The following is a 20,872-nucleotide window of genomic DNA, read 5'->3' on the forward strand; positions in this document are numbered from 1 at the left end:
ATCTTTTTGTCTGTGCTTGTTTGCTTTCACCATGTGATGATGAAGTTGCTGCTCTACTCTCATTGCCCTAGGTCAGCCAAAGAAACTTATTTCACTCTTTGAAGTGTTCTGCTTTGACCTACATTTGAAAACTGGAGGAAGGTATGGTGATCTAGGAGAATATGAGTTAGCCCACTGTCCTGGCTAACTTATATTCCTTATATTCCTGCTGGACACCCATTACTTAGCTCATAAACACAGCCCTGCCAGATGCCTTGATTATGATGAGACTTATATTTTCTCTATAGGACTCACTTATGATCCTACCCCATGGCTTCCCCCAAAAGGGCTTTTATAAACTTGTAGAAAGCTGAAGCAAGCCTAGTCCCAGAGACTCTAGCTTCTTTTCCCTTTGGAGCTTTCATCTAACATGAGCAATTAATGTTTTTCTTTCAAAGCTATGTTTGTCCATATGGCTCAGTTTTTTAAAAAATTAAACAACATATTGTTTAGAGGTAAGACATCAGATTGTCTTCAGGTTTATCTTCAAAGAAAATTTAGGATAATGGTGACTTGGGGGTAAGGGAATGTGGTTGAAGAGGTCCTAGAGAGAACTCCTAATATCTTGGGATTCTCTTCTTAACCTGGGTGCTGAGTACATAGAAATTTTTTTTCATCAATATATGTTTTATATACTTTTAATTCTTCTTTGATAAATGTATTATACTTGTCATATATGCTTCTGTACGTATAATATATTTCACTCACCCATACATATCCTCCAGCAAACTAGGAATATGAGGGATTTTCTGATAATGCTGTCCATGGAAAATATTAAACATTTTTTTCCCATTAAAATGAATAAAGAAAGAAGCCTGCTATTATCACTTTTATTCAATATTTTACTGGAGATCTTCACTATGAAGTCAGATAATAAAAATTAAAATAATAATTGGAAAAGAAGCCTAAGATTGTTTTTACTTAATGATAATGCATAGAAAATTCAAGGAATCCAGAGACAACTATTATAACTAAAAAGTTCAGTAATATATATGCATAAAAACCAATTATACAAAATAAAAAGTAATTCTGTACTGGCCAATAATTTACTTAAAATGTAATACAATTATGTCAATCATATTTCAGTAAATCTGGAAAAATATAAAAGAAAAAATAGATTTTCAGTAGCCACAAAACCATGAAGTACTTTATAAATAAATGTAAAAAAGTTTTCACACCATTTTTGGAGAAAATTATTATTATTTAATGACATGGAATACTAGAATAAATTTATGACATGAAGAAGCCACTTCCTTAATTAACTTACACATTCAATACAATTCCAGTGAAATTACAGCAGAATTTTTCTATAATTTCTTAATTTAATTTTAATAATTTATTATAAAGTTATATGGAAGTACAAAGAGCCAAAAATAGCTCAAAAATTGGTGAAGAGAAACAAAGTAAGGGGGCCTGCCAAATAGCAAGGAGTATTACGAAGTCAAACTAATTTAGACAATCTTTTAATGGTCCAAGAATTAATCATAGATCAGTGGAACAGGACAGAGTCAGCAGAAACACATATATGAAAATTAGCTTATGACTTGGATGGAATTACAAATCAAAGGGTAAAGAATATACTATTTAATAAATGGCACTAGGGACTTTTATCCATATGGGAAAACTTAAATGTATCTTAAATTACATACCTACTATTCTATATTCTATAGTAATAGTGGGTATGTAAGTGGGTACAAGTTAATAGTGGGTATATATACACACACACACATTCTATGTATGTGTATGTACACATTCTATTCTCTATATATACACACAAACACACTTTTAGAATAAAACATAGTATAATATAATTATGACATCAGGGTATATAAAGATTCTTAAGACATACATAGTTCAAACCAAAGAAGAAAATATGTGTAAACTGGACTTTTTTATATTTAAATACGCTCTTTAAAGGATCCTTAAATAACCATACTGAAATTTCTAACAATTGTTAGCAAACTAAATATTGGGTTGGCCAAAAAGTTTCTATATTTTTTTCTGTAAAATAAAAGACACATTTTTTTCACTAATAACTTTATTGATTTGGATATTTTGAGTATGTCAGCTATCTTCCATGTGATATAATGTTGATTTTTCTCAATTAATGCCTCAATCTGACTGCTGTCAACTGGTCTACCCAATCATGGAGCATCATCCAGTGAGAAATATGCAGTACAAAAATTTGCAGACCACTTTTTGCATGTTAGCTCAGTCACAAGCACCTTCTCCATACACTGCACAATCTTTTTTGTCAGTTTCAGTTTCATTTTTACCTTTCTTGAAATAATACAGCATAAAATGCTGAAAATTTACATATTTTCTTCCATCTTCAAATTAAAAAGTCTACCCAAAAATTCACCAATTTTGATAAGATTTTTTTAAATGCATGCTGATACAACAGCTGTCACAATACAATCCAACAAAATTGTTTCAAATGTAGTTAAAGACAACTAAGCACTACGAGAGCCATCTTACAGAAAAAAACAATGAACTTTTTGGCCAACCCAATACAACAACATATAAAAAGGAGTATATTCTATGACCAAAAGGGGTTTATTCCAGAAATGCAAGGTTGGTTTAACGTCTGAAGCATACCCTATTAATGGTCTAAAGTATAAAAACCACATGATTATTTCAATAAACACAGAAAAAAACATTTGACAAAGTCTAACATTCTTTCGTGATAAACATACTCAACAATTTGGGAATAGAATTGAACTTCATCAACCCAATAAAGTTCATCTATGAAAACCTTCAACTAACATTATACTTACTGGTGAAAGACTGAATTATTTCCGCCAAAGATCAGGAACAAGTCAAGACCACTGACACTTATCACATCTATTCAAAATTATACTGGAGGTTCTATCCAATGAGTTAAGATAAGGAAGGAAAATAAAGATATACAGATTGGAAAGAAAGAAGTAAAACTGTCTTTATTTGCAGATGACATGATCTTATAAAAGCACCCTCAGGAATACACACACTTACACAACTAGAATTAAACCCACAAGTTTGTAGGATACAAAATTACAGAAATCACTTATAATTTTAAATACTATCAATGAGCAATCTGAAAACAAAATTAAGAAAACAATTTTAGTTACAATAGCATTACAAAGAATAAAATAAGTTTAACAGAAGCATAATATCTGTACAATGGAAAGCACCAAACATTGCTGAAAGATACCACCATGGAGAGAAACACCATAGTTAAGGATTAGGAGACTCCATATTGTTAAGATGGCAATTACCCACAAATTGATCTATAAATTTAATGAAATCTCTATCAAAATCCAAGAAGGCTGTTCTGATAAATTGACAAGTTGATCCTAAAATTTTAATAGGGAATAGGGAAATTCAAAGAACATACAATAGCCAAAACAATTTTGAAAAGAAGGACAAATCTGGAGGAATTGCACTACTTAATTTTGAAACTTGCTATAAAGCTAGAGTATTCAAAGCAATGTGGTATTGACTTATGAATAGATGCTAGATCAATGGGACAGAATGCATAATCCAAAAATAAACTCTTAGTGTCACTTGACTTTCTGCAAAGATATCAAATCAAATTAGAGGGGTAATAGAGAGTGTTTTCAACAAAGGGTGATGGAACAATTAGTTATACATATGCAAAAAATGAAATTGGACTCATCTCATACCATACAGAAAAATGAACTCAGTCAATTATAGAAGAACTAAAACTATGAAATATTTAAAAGAAAACATCAGAGAAAATTTATGTGATTTGGGGTTACATAATAATTTTTTAGATAGGACAGCAAAAGCATGATCCATAAAAGAGAAAATGATAATTTGAACTTCATTCAAATTAAAAATCTTTGCTTTTCAAAAGACATCATTAGAAAAATTAAAAAGAGAAGCCACAGATTGGGAGAAAAGGTTGCAAATCACATGTCTGATAAAGTGCTTGTGTTCAGAATATTATTCAGTCTTACAGCTCAATAATAAGATACTTCCCTCATTCCAAATGGACAAAAGATTAGTCATTTCAACAAAGAAGAAATATGAATACCCACTAAACACATGAAAACATGCTCAATAGCCTTAGTTATTAGGAAAATGCAAATTTAATAAACTATGATGAGATACCACTGCACAACAATTAGAATGGCTAAAGTAAAAATATGATCATTGACAATACCAGTTGTTGACAAAGAACTTGGAACTCTGATGGATTGCTGATGGGTGTGTAAAAAGGTACAGCACATTGGAACCAGGTAGACATTTCCTTAAAAAGTTAAATGTATCTTTACCATTTGGCTCAACAACTGGACCCCTAAGAATTTATCTAAGAGAAATGAAATCAGATGTTCATGTAAGGACTTGTATGTGAATGTTCTAGCTGCATTATTGGTAATAGCCCCAAAGTGCTAGCAACCCAGATGTCCAAAATTGGTGAATGGATAAACAAAAAGTGGTATATTGACACAATGGAATACTTCCATGCAGTAAATGGGATAGAACTACTCAGACATGCAATGTTAGTCAATTAGTTAATTAACTTAATTAAGCCTATTCCCTGCCATTTTCTTTTGCAATAATTTTGATTAAATATAAGACAAAAGAGCAAATGAGTGACTGGCCTTAGAGGAGATACTACTCGGCTTCAGCTAATTGTTGCCATGAAGGAATGTGGCCACTGTACTGCCAGGTTAAACCATTTTAAGAGAAAAGCTGAAATCTGGAATTTTGTGTGAAATCACATGATTTTTAATTATTAGCAACTATTATAGAAAGTAATGCATTGTTTGAACCAAACAGCAGTATCTATCTGTATGCTCTCTGATGGAAAATACTTGAGGGTTTTCGTCAAGGCTGTGACGACCAGATTTTGGCAAGAGATGTTTATAGTGGTGGTTAATAGTGATTGGATGATCTCTGTATCCCACATGCCTAGCTGAGACAAACATATGTTGTCTCATTTCTGTCAGGATGGGCGGGGTAGGGCAAAATGGCGGCTGAACTACAAACATGGCAGCTGAACTATAACCCGGAAAAGATGTCTGATGTCAAACCAGGGCGCGAGGAGAACCACCAATGATATATTGCCGCTTTGTTCAAAGGAGACCAATCCCCAGCTCCCATGGAAAGAGCCCACCGGAATACAACCCTGCCATGTTCTCTGCTCGGGGTGACTGGGGTGACTTTCTCGGCCCCACTGTGGGACCAGGAAACCTTGCCCAGGTGTGCAAACTCCAATAAAGCTCTATACTGCCTAACTTTGTGACTGGTTAGCATTTATTCCTCAGAGGAGCCTAAGAAAACCTTTCAGTTTCATTCTCACAAGTATCTCTGTGAAAATTAAATAACTGGCCAAAGGCTTTTTGGGTAATAAATGCTGTGCCTCCCCTTTAACCACCATGCTATTTTGGAAGGTAGCAATTTCAACTCTTTGACCTTTCCTTGGAAGACATTAAAAAAATTTTGGTGGGGGTGATTAATCAGTGTCTTTCATGTCTCCCCTCTGAATAACACAGTTTTTCCACATTAAAGAAATCTAGACCTCAATCATTTAATAAATCAATAGTTTAGTTGGAATACGTGAAGATAGCAAGAGAATAGCTCTTAATTATTTGGAGAGACTTTAAAAATACAGCTTGAAAAAGTCTATAAATATTGAAATTGATATAATATTTAAAGTAGAATATAGATGTTATCTATATTTAAAAACATCTGTTTTCAGGATCTTTTGAAGAATTGATTCCTGCAAGGAAGCTGAAGAATTTTTATCCAGGTGTAGCTGAACATAAGGATATTTCCAAGTTGGTCCTCCTCCTTTCTTCCTCTGTGAATTCTCTAAGAAAAGTGGCCCATGAGGCCCTACAGGACTTTCAGAAATACAAGACGCTCTGGACAGAGGACCGAGATGTGAAAGTGAAGGTGTATTTCTACTACTTGTGATGCAGTGGGGTTTGAATTGTTTATATCTAATGCATGTGGGAACACCAAGAAAATATCAGTGATAATGACAGGAGCTTATGAGCAGAGGTCAAGAACCTATAAATACCAAGCACGTAACACGTTATATTGTGTGTAATTCTCACATTGACACTGAGGCAATTGATAATAATGAGGCTCAGGCAGATTATGTTTAATTTGCTTGAACAATTGAGTACTGGTTCTGTTCCAGACTGCCCAGAGGGCAGGTATTCAGGGTGTGGCACACTTACAAAGACTCAGCTGTATTTTTGGTTAGACTCAAGGAAACAAAAACTCTGAACAGCCATTCCTGTTATTTTGTGAAGTTCCCTCCCATAGCCTCTTTTCCAAGGCTAACAAGTTAGTTCATTCATTTCTTTATCAAGCCCCTGGCCTGATAGTACATACAAGTGGAAAAGTACATAAGCAAATACAGTTTTCTAATGTAACTATTATAAGTGTAAAATTTGTACTGTCAAATTTAAAGAAAACATTGTTTCCTTACTACAGGAGTTTTTGGCTAACAACCCCTCTCTGACTGAAATCAGATCAGAAATTCTGCACTATGCTACTTTTGAACAGGAGATTGATGAGTTGAAGCCTGTTATTGTTGTAGGAGCACTTGAGTTGCACACAGGTATTTTAACAGTAATATATAAAATAGCTGTATTTTTACATGAAATGTTACTTTATTTAGAAAGCAATCATTAAGCTAACTTGGTACAATAGTATAAATATCAAATATTTCTGGACTGCTAATATTGTTCATGTATGTATTATATACGTAATATGCATGTTCTGGACCACTAATATTGTTCATATATGTATTATACATACATATATAAAATATGCACATTATGTAATATGTATTTATATATATTATACCAAGGTGGCTTAATATACACTTAATATGCTGCAGTTCCTTGATTGGCAATCAAATAACTAAAAGTACAGAGGAGGGGTTGTAGACAGTTTGAGGTCTCCTGAGAAATTAATCTACCTGGGATTAGAGTATCAGAGGATGATGAGACAACAATTTAATGTCTGAAATAAAAAGCCCAAGCTGACTTTATTGCTTACTGTAGTGAGGGAGAGCTATGCTGGTCAGACACAGTGGTCTCAGTGGAGCAGACTACAGGTCTCATTCTGTGATCCTAAATGGGTTAACATCATCTGCAGGAGGATGCTTGCTCAGGTGTGGCTGTTGTTGATTGGTTGGCACTCAAAGGCGGGTTTATTGAGTATGTTCCTCCTGATTGGTTGATGTTCAGAAGAGAGGGGCTGACACTGATTAATTTGCAAAAGTATGTGAACTAAGCTGAATTGGTCTATGGTTTGGGTTTAAAACTGGTAGTGGTGGCTACTTATTGCCATGGTTACAGAGGTACAATCAGTCTTGTCTTAAATTTGTGAGATTTCATTCTCAGAAGATATTTGAGTGATCGACCTCTTTTACATCAACTATCCACCTTAAGTAGATTTTCAGATCTATGCTCAAGCAGTCAGTGTAACTGTGGCTCTCAAATTTGACTACCAAAGTTACTTGACCTCTCTGCTGCTGGTGATAGTGCCCACCTCGTGAACTACTTTATATAAGATGCTTAGCATAATACCTGGCAAATAGTTAATGTTCAATAAAGATTAAATACTATTATATCTATAGGAAGATATAATACTATTATACTAATTATAATAGTTATACTGGTATTATACTAATACTATTATATCTTTAATTTGGAGAAGAATCACAAATCTTGAGGGTATTATTTAGCTAGAAACAAAGACTATATATCAGGGGCAATAATTATAAGAACTTCTATAGCATTTTGGAAACTGTACTTTATCTATTATTTTAATGTTCTGTCTGTTTCCTCATAGTGGTTAGCATTATGATCCTTAATACAAAAATTAACTATAGCACAAGTATTCTATTTGGCCCAGAGCTTGCTCTTAGAGAAAACTAAAAAAATGGTGACAATAATTAGATTATAAAAAGAGGAAACTAGGCTGAATCCCTGGGCTGAGGAAAGGGAGAAAAGAGGCCCAGGAGGTGTGGACCTCATGAGACAGGATCTCAGAGCCCCAATCAGCAAACTGGCTATATGTCTCTTCTCAGGCTATGCTTTCCTCAGCTCCCTTGTCCTCTCACATTTACTGTTGGAAGTTGAGAGGGGAGCAACTATGTTTCAGTCTTGGCAGGGCTGTGGAGTTAAGGGGTACTGAGAAGAGAAAAGGGGAATGGGTAAGGATTGATCATGTAGAGTTGACTAGTTAGAACTGTTTTGTTTTCAAGGAATAGAAACCTGTTTCAGCTATATGAAGGGGAAAAGTATATCCCAGAATCCAAGAGGCAACTGAGCTTTAAGAATGGGCCAGAACCAGGGTCAATATAGGAAGCTGAGAAAATCCTTTCTCTGTGACTGTCATTTCTTCTTCCCTCTGTGCATGACTTTTCTTTCAGAAGAATGGGTTCTGATTAGTACATGAAAGGTCAAGATTGACTGGGACAATCAGCTAGGCCCAGGTACAGTGTCAGGTTATACATATTCTCTAATGATGCGCATGAGGTAGGAAGTGTTATAACAGGAAAATGGGCAGATTTGGCAGACAAAAAAAGATATTACACTGTACTATGTGGGGTTACCTAGAAAAAATGGGGTGAGGAGTGAAGGCTGCTAATGGGATGGCCAAAAACAGAGCAAGGTTTCCATTGCACAGGGCTAGAAGTAATTTCCGAAATTCTTCACAGACTGTAGTAGTGTCCTCATGCACAGCCTAACATACTCCATGGGAATGGGAATTAAATCTTCAAAACCTACTAACCTTATAGCACATTTAATTCAGACTGACTGCTTTTCAAATGCTTAATAAGCCACATGTGGTTAGTGACTATCAAATGAGACACTTCAGTTATAGATGCTCAGATTAAAAATGAATCATTTCAGAATATCTGTTGTATTCTATTTTGATCTTTTCTTGTCTTCACCAGAGCCAATGAAATTGGCCTTATCAATTGAGGCTAAGGCATGGAAGATGTTACTCTGTCGATATCTGAATGAAGAATACAAAAAGAAAATGTCAGATATGATAACATTTATTAATGAATACTTGAAAAAGTTATCTAGACCTATTCGTGATTTAGATGATGTCAGGTTTGCAATGGAAGCCTTGTCTTGTATCCGTGATAATGAAATTCAAATGGACATGACTTTGGGACCAATTGAAGTAAGAAGTGATTGCATTTTTCACTCTTAAAATGCTATTTTTAAAAAAACAAAATAGAGGCACATTAAAAATCTTATTCTGTTAACATACTTCTTCATTTATTTTATGGCACACTGCTTATTTCTCCTTTCTAGTGTTGGTATCTTTGGAGGTATTTTGACAATTATCAACAGTATACAGTACACAAAAGAATATTAATATATTAATAATGCTGTACTGGTATAAACAGTGTTCTTTTTTTTATGTTGGCACCAACATTTTACAAAAGGAAATGGTTGCACTATCTCACATGTTAGGCAAGTTCTCCAAATATCTTTGTGTTTCCTTAAAAACCAGTTATAGGTCTCACTTATGACCAGTGGCATGTCATGGGCAGCATGGTGGGAGTGGTCCATTTAGGCTTAAGTTCCACTGGGAAACTGTAGGAACTTAAGTCAGTAGATGTTTTTAGGGACTAGAGCTGTATTCAATTTCTATTGCTGATATAACAAATTACCATAAACTTAATGGCTTAAAACAACAGAAATTTATTATCTTACAGTCCTAGAGATCAGCAGTCTTAAAATGGGCCATGTAGGGCTAAAATTGAGATGTCAGCAGGGCTGCATTTTTTCTGGAGGCTCTAAAGAAGAAGCCATTTCTTGCTTTCTTCAGCTTCTAGAGGCTGACCGCAATCTTGGCTTGTGGCCCTTTCCAGCAATGACATCTCTCCTGCCCCTGCTTCTGTCATCACATCCTTGACTCCTACTCTCCTGCCTCCATCTTTCCCTTGTATGAACCTTTGTGATTACATCGGGCCCACCCAGTTAACCCAGAATAATCTCCCAGGATAGTTACATTTTTAAACTTAATCACACCTACAAAGCCCCTTTTTCCATGTAAGATAACCATAGGTTCTGGAGATTAGGTTGTGGACAACTTTGAGGAGGCCATTATTCTGTCTACCATAAGCATTTTACAACTAATACTTAGAATTTCTGGCCCATGATAATAATAAAAATCAGATTTTTAATTCATTTTCTTTCTGTTTTTAAAAATTCTCTGTAGAAAGTATACTCCCTTATTGCCTGCAATACCTGGGGAACTGGCATCTCCACAGCCTCCTTTTGGCATCCAGTCTCATGACTGAGCATCACCATCTTGAACCCATTTAGAGTTTATACTCTTTGGTAGCTAATGAATTTCACACCTTTACTACTTCTTTAAATCTTAGTAATTGGGAATTTTGGATGCTGACCACCCATTCTTCAAGATTTAACAAATTAGTGTTTTTTTTCCTGACTGCAGAAGCTCAGTTCTTCAATGTGAATTCTTTTGGTAAAGCCAGTTGCCAATTTGTTCTTTAATAATTCAAGTTTTTTCTTTGGTGTATCTTCCATATCATCATTTTGTTCCATTCCTTATATAACCTGCTCACCATTTTAATAGAGCATGAGAAAATATTTTGCATGGTGTTGACACAAGATCAAGGAGGAGAGAGAGACAGAAAATGATTCTAGGGGTATTTTCTAGGGTAGTGTCTCAGTGTCAACTGTCTACATTTCCATCAGAATCACCTAGGCACTAGTAAATGCAGATTCAGGGATGAGGATCTGGAGCCAATACCAATGTCAGTGAGAATCTAGAGGTGTATCTTTAAACATTTAATGTTGGAAACATGTCTCCTGGAATAGTCTGCTTTCTAAGACATAGGCATGTATTTCTCGACGACATCTAAATCATTTGACACTTTCTTTTTGATGTTTCTGAGCTCCACTCTTACTCCACAGGAAGCCTATGCTATTTTAAACAGATTTGAAGTTGAAGTAACCAAAGAAGAATCAGAAGCAGTTGATACCTTGAGATACTCTTTCAACAAATTGCAGAGCAAAGCTGTAAGTACAAACTCCTTTATTTTTTATTTATAAATTCTAATTTAACACTTATAGTGACTTATTTTAAGTCATCCAGAAAAAAGTATGTTGTATACTTTTTAAAAGCTAAATATGTATTATTTAATAGCTTTATTGATATGTAATCCACATACCATAAAATTTGCCATTTCAAAATATACAAGTCAGTGATTTTTAACTATTCACAGAATTGTTCAAGCACTATCACTATCCAGTGTTAGAACATTTCATCACCCCAAAAGAAACCTTAAACCCATTAGCAATTATTCTTTATTTTCCTACCACAGCTTGTGGCAACCACTACTCTGCTTTCTATCTCTATGGATTAGCCCCTTCTGGATATTTAATATAGACAGATTTATACAAGATATAGTCTTTCATGACCAGCTTCTTCCATTTAGCATAATATCTTCAAGGTTTACCTGTATTGTCTCATGTATTAGTACTTTATTTTCCTAATGGCTAATGATGTTGAGCATCTTTTCATGTACTTATTGGCCATTTGTGTATGTTCTTTGGAGAAATGTATATTTAAATCCTTTGCTTGTTTTTGAAATTGGGCTACTTATTTCTTTGTTTTTGAGTTGTAAGAGTGGTTATAAGTCCTTTATCAAAGAGTTTGCAAATATTTTCTCTCATTCTGTGTTTGTCTTTTCACATTCTTGATGGTGTCTTGTGAAGTAAAAGTTTTTAATTTTGATGGAATCCAATTTCTCTCATTTTTATTTTTTGCTTGTGTGTTTGGTATCATATCTAGGAAACCAATACCTAATCCAGGGTCATGAAGACTTACTACTATGTTTTCTTAAGATAGTTTTATAATTTTAAGCTCTTACATTTAGGTCTCTGATACATTTTGAGTTAATTTTTCTATGTGTTGTGAGTTTTGGGTCCACCTTCATATAAAAGCATGTAGATACCAGTTGTCTCAGTGCCATTTGTTAAAAAGACTATCCTTTTACCAGTGAATTGCCTTGACACCCTTGTTGACAAAAAGTTGACCATAAATGGGAGGATTTATTTCTGGACTCTTAATTCTGTTTTATTGATCCATATGTCTACTCCTTTACCAGTACCATACTGTCTTGATTATTGTAGCTTTGTACTAAGTTTTGTTTTAATTGTGGTAAAATACACATCACTTAAAATTTAATATCTTAACCATTTTTAAGTGTATATAGTCCAGTAGTGGTAAGTATATTCACATCATTGTGCAATCAAATTCCAGAACTTTTTCATCATGTAAAACTGTAACTCTATACCCATTAATCAACACCTCCCCATTTTCCCTTTTTTCAGTCTCTATCATTCTACTTGCTCTCTTAATGCATTTGACTACTCTAGGTACTTTATAAAGTGGAATCACACATATTTGGCTTTTTGTGACTGGCTTATTTCACTTAGTATTAGGTCTTCAAGGTTCATCATGTTGTAGCATGTGTCAGAAATTCTTTCATTGTCAAGTCTGAATAATATTATATATATATATATATGTATCTCACATTTTATTTATATACTTATGTGTCAGGAACACTTAGGTTGCTTCTACCTTTTGGCTGTTGTGAATAATCAGAAATGTGAATTTCAGTAATGTGAACATGGATGTATGAATATTTCTTTGACACCCTACTTTTAATTCTTTTGGATATTTATGCAGCACTAGAATTCTGGGTCATGTAGTAATTTTATTTTTAATTTTTTAAGGACTGCCATACTGTTTTCCATCACAGCCACACCATTTTATATCCCCACCAATAGTGCACATGGTTCTGATCTCTCCACATCCTTGTCAACACTTGTTATTTTCTGTTTCCTTGGTATAGTAGGGATCCTAATGGGTGAGGTGGTATCTAATTGTGGTTTTGATTTGTATTTCCCTAATAATACATGATGTTGAGTATCTTTTTATATACTACTGACCATTTGTGTATCTTCTTTGGAGAAGAAATGTCCAAGTTCTTTGTCTATTTTTGAATTGGGTTGTTTGTTCCTGGATGTTAATTCCTTATCAGATACTTGATTTGCAATTATTTTCTTCCATTCTGTAGGTTGCCTGTTCACTGTTGATTGTGTCTATATAGTCCTTTTTATTTCTGTAAAGTAGGTGGTGATATCCCATCTTTCATTGCTAATTTCAGTAATTTGAGTCCTTTCTCCTTTATTCTTGGTTGGTCTAAGCAAAAGTTTATCAGTTATGTTGGCCTTTTCAAAGATGAGACTTTAGAATTGTTGATTTTCTCCATTGATTTTCTATTCTTTATTGATGTGGACTCTAGCCTGTGGCATCCATGTATTGTAGCTGCGACAAAAAAATTCACATGGACTTCAGAAGTCCTGTGGAGAAAAAGGGATGGCATGACCACTCCCTGAGTGAGAGAGAGGGCCCTGATCCTAGCCTAGACAGGCTTTTATTGCTTTTCTGGGCACATTACATTGAGGATGGCCCTCATTTTCTATGCACAGGTTTGCTTTAGGTGGTCACCTTTTACAGATAACAAAGGGGAGGAAGTTGCTAATTAATACAAAGAAAAAGGATATTTGCAAATGCAAAGGAAAAAGTGGTTGAACTGGTTGTACTTATCCTTGGGTGGTTTAGTACACATTTTAGGAAATTACTTTAAAGATATGCAGTAAACATTTGCTGCCTCAATTCAGGTTGAGGGAGTTTTAGCAAAGGCAAGACTCAAAGCAGCCTAGGTACAATGCAGGCTTGATTCCCTATGGGAGAACCTATCCGTGCGTGTGGGTCCTGTGTGCCAACTTGCTCCGCACTGGATTTTCCAAGTTGGGCTGGACTACATTCCTCATTGCCATGCAGAACGGTCCCCTATACTTTATATCATCTATTTGTGCTTTATTTTTATTACTTCTTTCCTTCTGCTTGCTGTGGGTTTAGTTTTTTTCTTCTTTGCCTAGTTCATTAAGGTGGATGGTTAGTTACTGATTTGAGATCTTTTTTAATGTATGCACTTACAGGTATATATTTTTCTCCTAAGCATTTTTGAAATAGGTAAATATTTACACACCATAAAATAGACATTAAAAATGAACTCCAAGGGAGGGTCCAGATTCTTTGATTATACTAAAAAATTTTATTGAACATTAATTAAGTTAACAGTGGCTTAAAATTTCTTGTTTATGGAAAGATTTGTCAGTGAGCTTGAAGCAAGGCATAGTAACAACAATGCAGAGCTGAAACTGGGGTCATGACTTGTGATTCCATCTCTGGGTGATCATATGCAAGTCAATAACCTTTGTTTCTAAATTTCTTCCTGTGGTCATTTAGGAATATTTTAGGAATTTTTTTATATGTGGTTATGAGCTCACTTAAGGTAATGTATATAAAATATTTTTATGCTCATGTTTATTTAAGTTCATGTTAACTATTATGTAATTGCTTGTTTTGAAAAATGCTTGCTGGTTAGCCAGGAGAGTGACTCTTAGGAAGGAAATGGGGAACACTCCATTGAGATTTAGTGAAGCCCAGCTTTCTCTTGTTCAATGGAAAAACACGTGAGTTGTTCTTCTGTCTCTTTAACTATATATTAGTGTTAAACCCACTGACCCATCCTTTAGTGTAGAGATAGACAATTCCATACTGTAATCACCATTGAGCTTAAAGCAGTATATGCTCCAACCAAGATAGGTGTTGCTGTTGAGAGCAGTTAAGAGCAGGGGCCTTGTAACCCTACTGCCAGGTTTTGAATCTTGCCCTTGCCTTGTACTGGTGCTGAGACCTTGAAGAAATTGCTTAGTCTTTGTGTGCCTCAGTTTTCTCATCTGTGAAATGAGTATAGTGTTAGTACTTGCCAAACAGGGTTGTCGTGAGGATTAAATGAGATAACATGTAAAGAGCCCAACATATAATAAGCATGAATTAAGTGGTGTTATGATTGAAGTTTTAAGCAGAAGCTTTGAAGACTGTTGTGGAGGGCATTGCTATATATTTTTTAAACCCAGAGTAATATCACTTTCTTTTAGGGAATAGCTTTAACCACTGGAATCTCTAGTAGGGACCTACTAGAATCTACTAAATCTCTACTAGGAGCCTATTAGAATCCCTACTAGAATCTCTAGGTCGGTTCCTACTAGATATTCCTAATTCCAGACCTTGACCTGACCCCAGAGACAGCATGTGACCCAGACTGGGCCTATAGGAGTAATTGCCTGGCCACAGTGATAGCCCTGAGATGGATTAGCCAAAAAGCCTTTCTAGTTGCAGTTAGAGAAGATGTCTTTGCCCCTTGGGTCATGAACTAGAATGATTTGAATCTCCTGTTGGTGTATTTGGGTAATTTATTTCTGTGGATTTTTTTCTTTTTTTACAAAAACATTTCAAAGATGTCTTTGTTCATACAGGACATTTGTGGGAAGACAAACTTGCTAGAATAGAATTGTAGTTGTTGGTTCATATGGTACTTGCACTCTCACATGGAGTACTCTTTCTCCCCCCTTAGGTTTCTGTACAAGATGAACTAGTTCAAGTGCAGCCAAAATTTAAAAGTAACCTACTTGAGTCTGTGGAAGTGTTTCGTGAGGATGTAATGAACTTTGCAGAAGCATATGAGATGGTAATTTAAGTATTTGCATGCTCTGTGTTAATGTGTCTGCTGTTATGTTCATATTAAATGAAAGTGATGAATCCTGAGAAATACACTGTGATTTGTACATTGTAAGAGACTACCACAGTGATAAAGAAGGGAATAGCTGCTCCTTCAAACATGTTTTATAGAGTTAAAAAGAAGATTTAACTGTTAAAAGGAGCAACAACTTTAAAGACCATGGAAGGAGCAAAAGGCCTGGCTTTGCCCTCTCTCAGAGCCAGAGTTCTCATGGTTGAACATGCAATACAGTTATTGAAAGGCTTGAAGAAATTATAAATGCCCTAATTCCAGGGTATTACAGAACTGATTTTTTTTCACTTACTCTTAGAGAACCAAAAGTGTCACTGAAAATAAATAATAAATGTCATACTTAGTCCAGGAAACTTCAACCTAGAATAATGACTGATAGTGTCAACTTCCTTTATGTTAAACTCAGAAATTGGACATATTTCCTAAAATATTTTACTTTCTTTTAGTGATTACAGTGGATCTGGATTCATAAGAGATTTAGGCCCTTGGTGCTACTTATATTACACTTACTTTTTTACATGTACTAAACTTACCTTTTTGAATTGGATTATTCAACATTTGACTGCCCAGTAATTCTATTATACTGAGAATCTGGTGTATTATTTTGCTTATCCGTAACATTCATGATTGTATAGGCTCTCCGGGGTCCTGTTTGCAACTATTTTCTGGCTCAACTCAACAGAGATTGCCTACTGCTTCTTCCAAGTATTCAACCTGTGTGCATCTGTATTTCCATGTGGGGTTGAAGAGTTAGTGAAAGGGGGCTGTTCTCCAAACTCTATAAGAGTTATTCTAATGCACACAGTGTCATCACTTATTAATCATAAGTGAAATGAAACACAGCTTTGGTGGTACAGACTTCATACAGGATAAAATTTGGTCACATTTTTTATCAGCTATGTCAAAATCCTTTAAAAATGAATGGAGGTTGGAGTGATGCAAATGTTCTCAAGTTGATTGTGGTCACAGCCACATAACTCCATCACACACAAACTATTGAATTGTATGATGTATGTATGTATTTATTTATAAGCCTTTTTAAATTGTTATTCAAGTACAGTTTTTTGCCTTTCCCCTCCCACCCCTGAATTGTACATTTTAAATGAGGGATTATATAACATGTGAATTATATCTCAATAAACTGTTACAAAAAAAACAAATGACAACTTTATGTACAGGACAAAACTAGACCATTTCAATTAAAAATGTTTATTTAAAAGAAAATAATAGCTAAGTCCAGTAAATTAATAGGTACATGTGATTAGAAATTAACATGGAGGTTATATTATTCATTATAGGAAGGACCCATGGTTCCAAACATACCACCCCAAGAAGCTAGCAACAGGCTACAGATATTTCAGGTAAAACTAAGTTTTTCTGTAACATATAAAACTACTGTTTTGTTACACATTTGATAATGTGTTATTATTTTTTAAAATGTATTTAGGGAAAAATTTATGTTTTTACCTTACAATGTTAATGTTTAAAGTACATACAGATTTTAATTGTATTCCGATCTGCTAAATAATATAATTGATTCCTTTTCTTGTGTCCCTCCATGCTCTTTCCCACAGAGTATCTCTCTGTATTTTTAGGGAGTAAGAATTTGGTTTTGAACTTAAGTGTGTACTTTATTCTAGTTCCAAGCATCTCATTTGTATGTAAAGTGATAAAAAATTATGGAATAAGAAAATGTATCAAATATGATTTTAAATTTTAATGATTTCCTTTTTTTTTTAAAGATTTTATTTATTTATTTTTAGAGAGGGAAGGGAGGGAGAGAGAGAGAGAGAGAGAAACATCAATGTGCGGTTGCTGGGGGTCACGGCCTGCAACCCAGGCATGTACCCTGGCTGGGAATAGAACCTGCGACACTTTGGTTCGCAGCCCATGCTCAATCCACTGAGCTACTCCAGCCAGGAAATTTTAATGATTTCTTTGTCTTCCCTTTGTATTCATTAATTTCCTTCTGAATCCATCACTTTCAACTTCCCTGCTTCTTTGTCCTGCCTTGGACCATGCAATACTCATTGGATCAGGCCATCTGTTCACCATCTTTTTCCACACTCAGATTGCCAAGCACATCTAGAGACAAATCACACACTCATTTGGATGAATGTCTTTCAGATTCATGGATTCCTATGTAAGCTGGCTCCTTAGGAGCATCAGACAGCTCTGTGATTTGTTCCTGTTCTCTCTTCTGTTTTCTGCAATGGCTGTATAATATGTTCACACTTCCTTTATGTCCCCACTTCCATCTGCATTCTCAGTTATTAAATAAATATTTATCGATATCTACTGTGTGACTTGATAGACAGAAAATGATTAAGAAATGGTTCTTATCTCTAAGCTGCTAAAACCTGGTAGAGACAGAGAGCTAGAGAAATAACTACAACACCATGTGGTGAGCACTATGATCTAGTTATGAGAACTCATGGTATGGAAACAAATGTAAGGAGGTCTCAACCCAGATCGGGGCTGGTGGAGCAGACAGAGGAGGCGTCCAAGCTGCACCTTACCAGGAGAAGAAGGAGGAAATACAAGTTAGGCAGAATTTGCAGCCCCTAAATGAGGAGATAAGTGGGAGCTTTAGGGAGATGTAAGGAGTATCGTGTGAGGTGTAGTGGGCAAAGGAGATAGTTACGAGGGATGCGGCAGCAGGGTGAGTGGTGATCACCAACAGGAGGGCCTTGCAGGTTGTAATGAGGAGCTGTTCACCTATCCTGGGTGCTGGAGGGCTCAGATCAGGGACTGAAATGGTTAGATTGGGATTTTCACAATAGTTGTGTTTTTAAAAGATTTCTCTGGCACTAGTGTGCCAAGTGTTTTGGAGGGAGAGTGGCTTAGCTATTGGCAGTTTCACTAATACAAAGAGGAAATTGTAAAGATTGAGGCTAAGAAGTGGCACTTGGAATAAAGAAAACTGTATAGATTGTGAGTTTAGTAAAGAGACCGACTTCATAGGCTTGGAGCCTGGGTGCAGGGGAAAGGACGAGGGTTTCCAGCCTTGGCAAATTTTACAGGACAGATGTGGGTGGGATAGTTTTGGGACTTTTTCTGAAATAGATGACCTTGTCTCCAAACTTACAGAGGAAAGTTAGAGTCTGTGATGTAAATTTTAGAGAGATGTGCCTCTCTTCCTGTCCCTGGGGGCTCTTTACTCTCTCCCTGTCTCTTCTTAGGTTGACCCTTATTATTATTTTCTTCCAATCTCTTCCCTTTTACTAAATCTTCTCCATCAGCATTTAAAAAACTGTCTTTCCTTCTTAAAATACAGGAATAGGGCCCTGGCTGGCGTAGCTCAGTGGATTGAGCATGGGCTGCGAACCAAAGTATCGCAGGTTCAATTCCCAGTCAGGGTACATGCCTGGGTTGCAGGCCATGACCTCCAGCAACCGCACATTGATGTTTCTCTCTCTCTCTCTTTCTCCCTCCCTTCCCTCTCTAAAAATAAATAAATAAAATCTTTAAAAAATACAGGAATAGTAATAAACATCTCCCTGTCCTGTGCCTCCCTCTAGACCTCACTTTTCTCTTTTCTTTCCTGGCCCCAATTCCTGCCTGCCTTACACTCTGGCAGCTTCTGTGCTCATCCCACTGGAATGTACAGAACTGCTATCCAAAAACCAGTGTTTTCTTTTTTACGAGGAATACCCATGTTTTATAGCAAATCTTGCCATATGAAGGGTTTGTATAGTTTATACCTTTGTTTTGCCCCATACTGGGTTGGCATTTCTGAATATTCCTTTATCTATGTCAGAAGTTACTCTATATTACTTGAGTTTTTTACCACAAGAAAATAAGTGGAGGAGTAGAGACAGCAATCTCATTCTTGCTGCTCTAGGTATATATTCTGTGGATGCTTTGCACTGGTTCCGTACACCCTTTTGCCAAAAAGTTCCAATCAAGTTAGATGGAATCTCTCAAATTGCAGGTTCTGAGAGTGGAAAGGGTAGTTCAGGCTTTTCCCATCATAACCAACTAGAATTTCTCATAAGGTATCTAACTTTCAAGTACCTCTCTTGATTTGAGTGCTTTAAAATATAATAGCTATACTCTGACATCAGGAGTGTTTCTTTAGGATCATTGAAATAACCAGGTTGCAGCTGGTCCCTAGTGGAATAAACTTGTGCAAAGTGGAATAAAATCATCTGTCACAGAGCCCAGTGTCTCTGGTGCCTGGTTCCAGGGAGGGTCAGTGTGGCCCAGTAACTCTTGTGGGTTTTATAAAGTAGGCGAATGTGTTGACAAGGGTTTTCATGAATTGCAGCAGGCATAAACCTTTCACTTACATGTGATACTTTCATAATCTAGTTCCTTGTTATTGTCATGATTCTTCTCTCCCCAGAAATACAGTGGTCACTTTTGGACTAAAACCACCTCCTCCTGTCACTCTTGTCAGCACTTCTCCTTTGCTAACTGAAGTCCTCAGGTTTGGATCCAAAGTCCCAGGGAAAGGCCTGAGTCTCTGGAGGAGCCAGGACTAAAACCAGCCTGTTCACATGGTGGCTACCTGTTGGGCCAAGTAACACCCCTCAGCAGTAAAAGCAAAATAAATAGTGAAAAGTGATAGTAATGTTGGATGGTGATAAGTGCCAAGGAGGATGGGCAAGCAAAGAAGGGCCGTAGAATGCTGGGCTGTGCGTATGTGGAGGTGAAATTTAAAATAGGGTCTCCAGAGAAGGTTTCCTTGAGAAGGAAATAACTGAACAGGGGTCTAGAGAAATGAGGGAATGATCCCAGGCAGATATCTGTAGGAGCAGATTTCCAGGCAGAGGGAAGAGCAAGTGCAAAGGCTCTGAGTAAGAGTATTCATGAGAAGCAACAAGGAGCAGAATGAGCAAGGAGAGTGCAATAGCAATATGGGCAGAGGTACTGAGGGGACAGACTGTAGAGACATGGCAGACTCAGGAAGGACATTGGGCTTGATTCTGAGTGAGGAGTGACATGATCTTATTCCTGTTTTCAGGGGAGCACTACTGTGTTGAGAATAGATTATTGGCCGTCAAGGGTAGAAGCAGGGAGACTAACTGGGAGGCTCTTGCAATAATCCAGGTGAAAGGTGATAGTAACTTGGACCAGAGTGGTGGTATTGGTGTTGATAGAAATGGTTGGAGCCTGAGTATATTTTGAAGG

At 36.0% G+C, this 20,872-nt stretch overlaps 1 protein-coding gene across 1 annotated transcript in view; it reads left to right on the forward strand.

Moving 5' to 3' along the window:
• The window catches only part of DNAH8 (dynein axonemal heavy chain 8), a 302,537-nt gene that overhangs the window by 69,877 nt on the left and 211,788 nt on the right, over positions 1-20,872 (forward strand). The window contains exons 25-30 of the mRNA XM_045843254.1: positions 5,750-5,946; positions 6,496-6,622; positions 8,975-9,210; positions 10,980-11,084; positions 15,560-15,673; positions 17,035-17,097. Of these exons, the coding sequence (XP_045699210.1) occupies positions 5,750-5,946; positions 6,496-6,622; positions 8,975-9,210; positions 10,980-11,084; positions 15,560-15,673; positions 17,035-17,097 (842 nt within the window). The remainder of the gene's footprint in view (positions 1-5,749; positions 5,947-6,495; positions 6,623-8,974; positions 9,211-10,979; positions 11,085-15,559; positions 15,674-17,034; positions 17,098-20,872) is intronic.

Source organism: Phyllostomus hastatus, unplaced genomic scaffold (genome assembly GCF_019186645.2).
Source record: "Phyllostomus hastatus isolate PE091 unplaced genomic scaffold, TTU_PhHast_1.1 phas_contig_40, whole genome shotgun sequence".
Classification (NCBI taxonomy): Eukaryota; Metazoa; Chordata; class Mammalia; order Chiroptera; family Phyllostomidae; genus Phyllostomus; species Phyllostomus hastatus.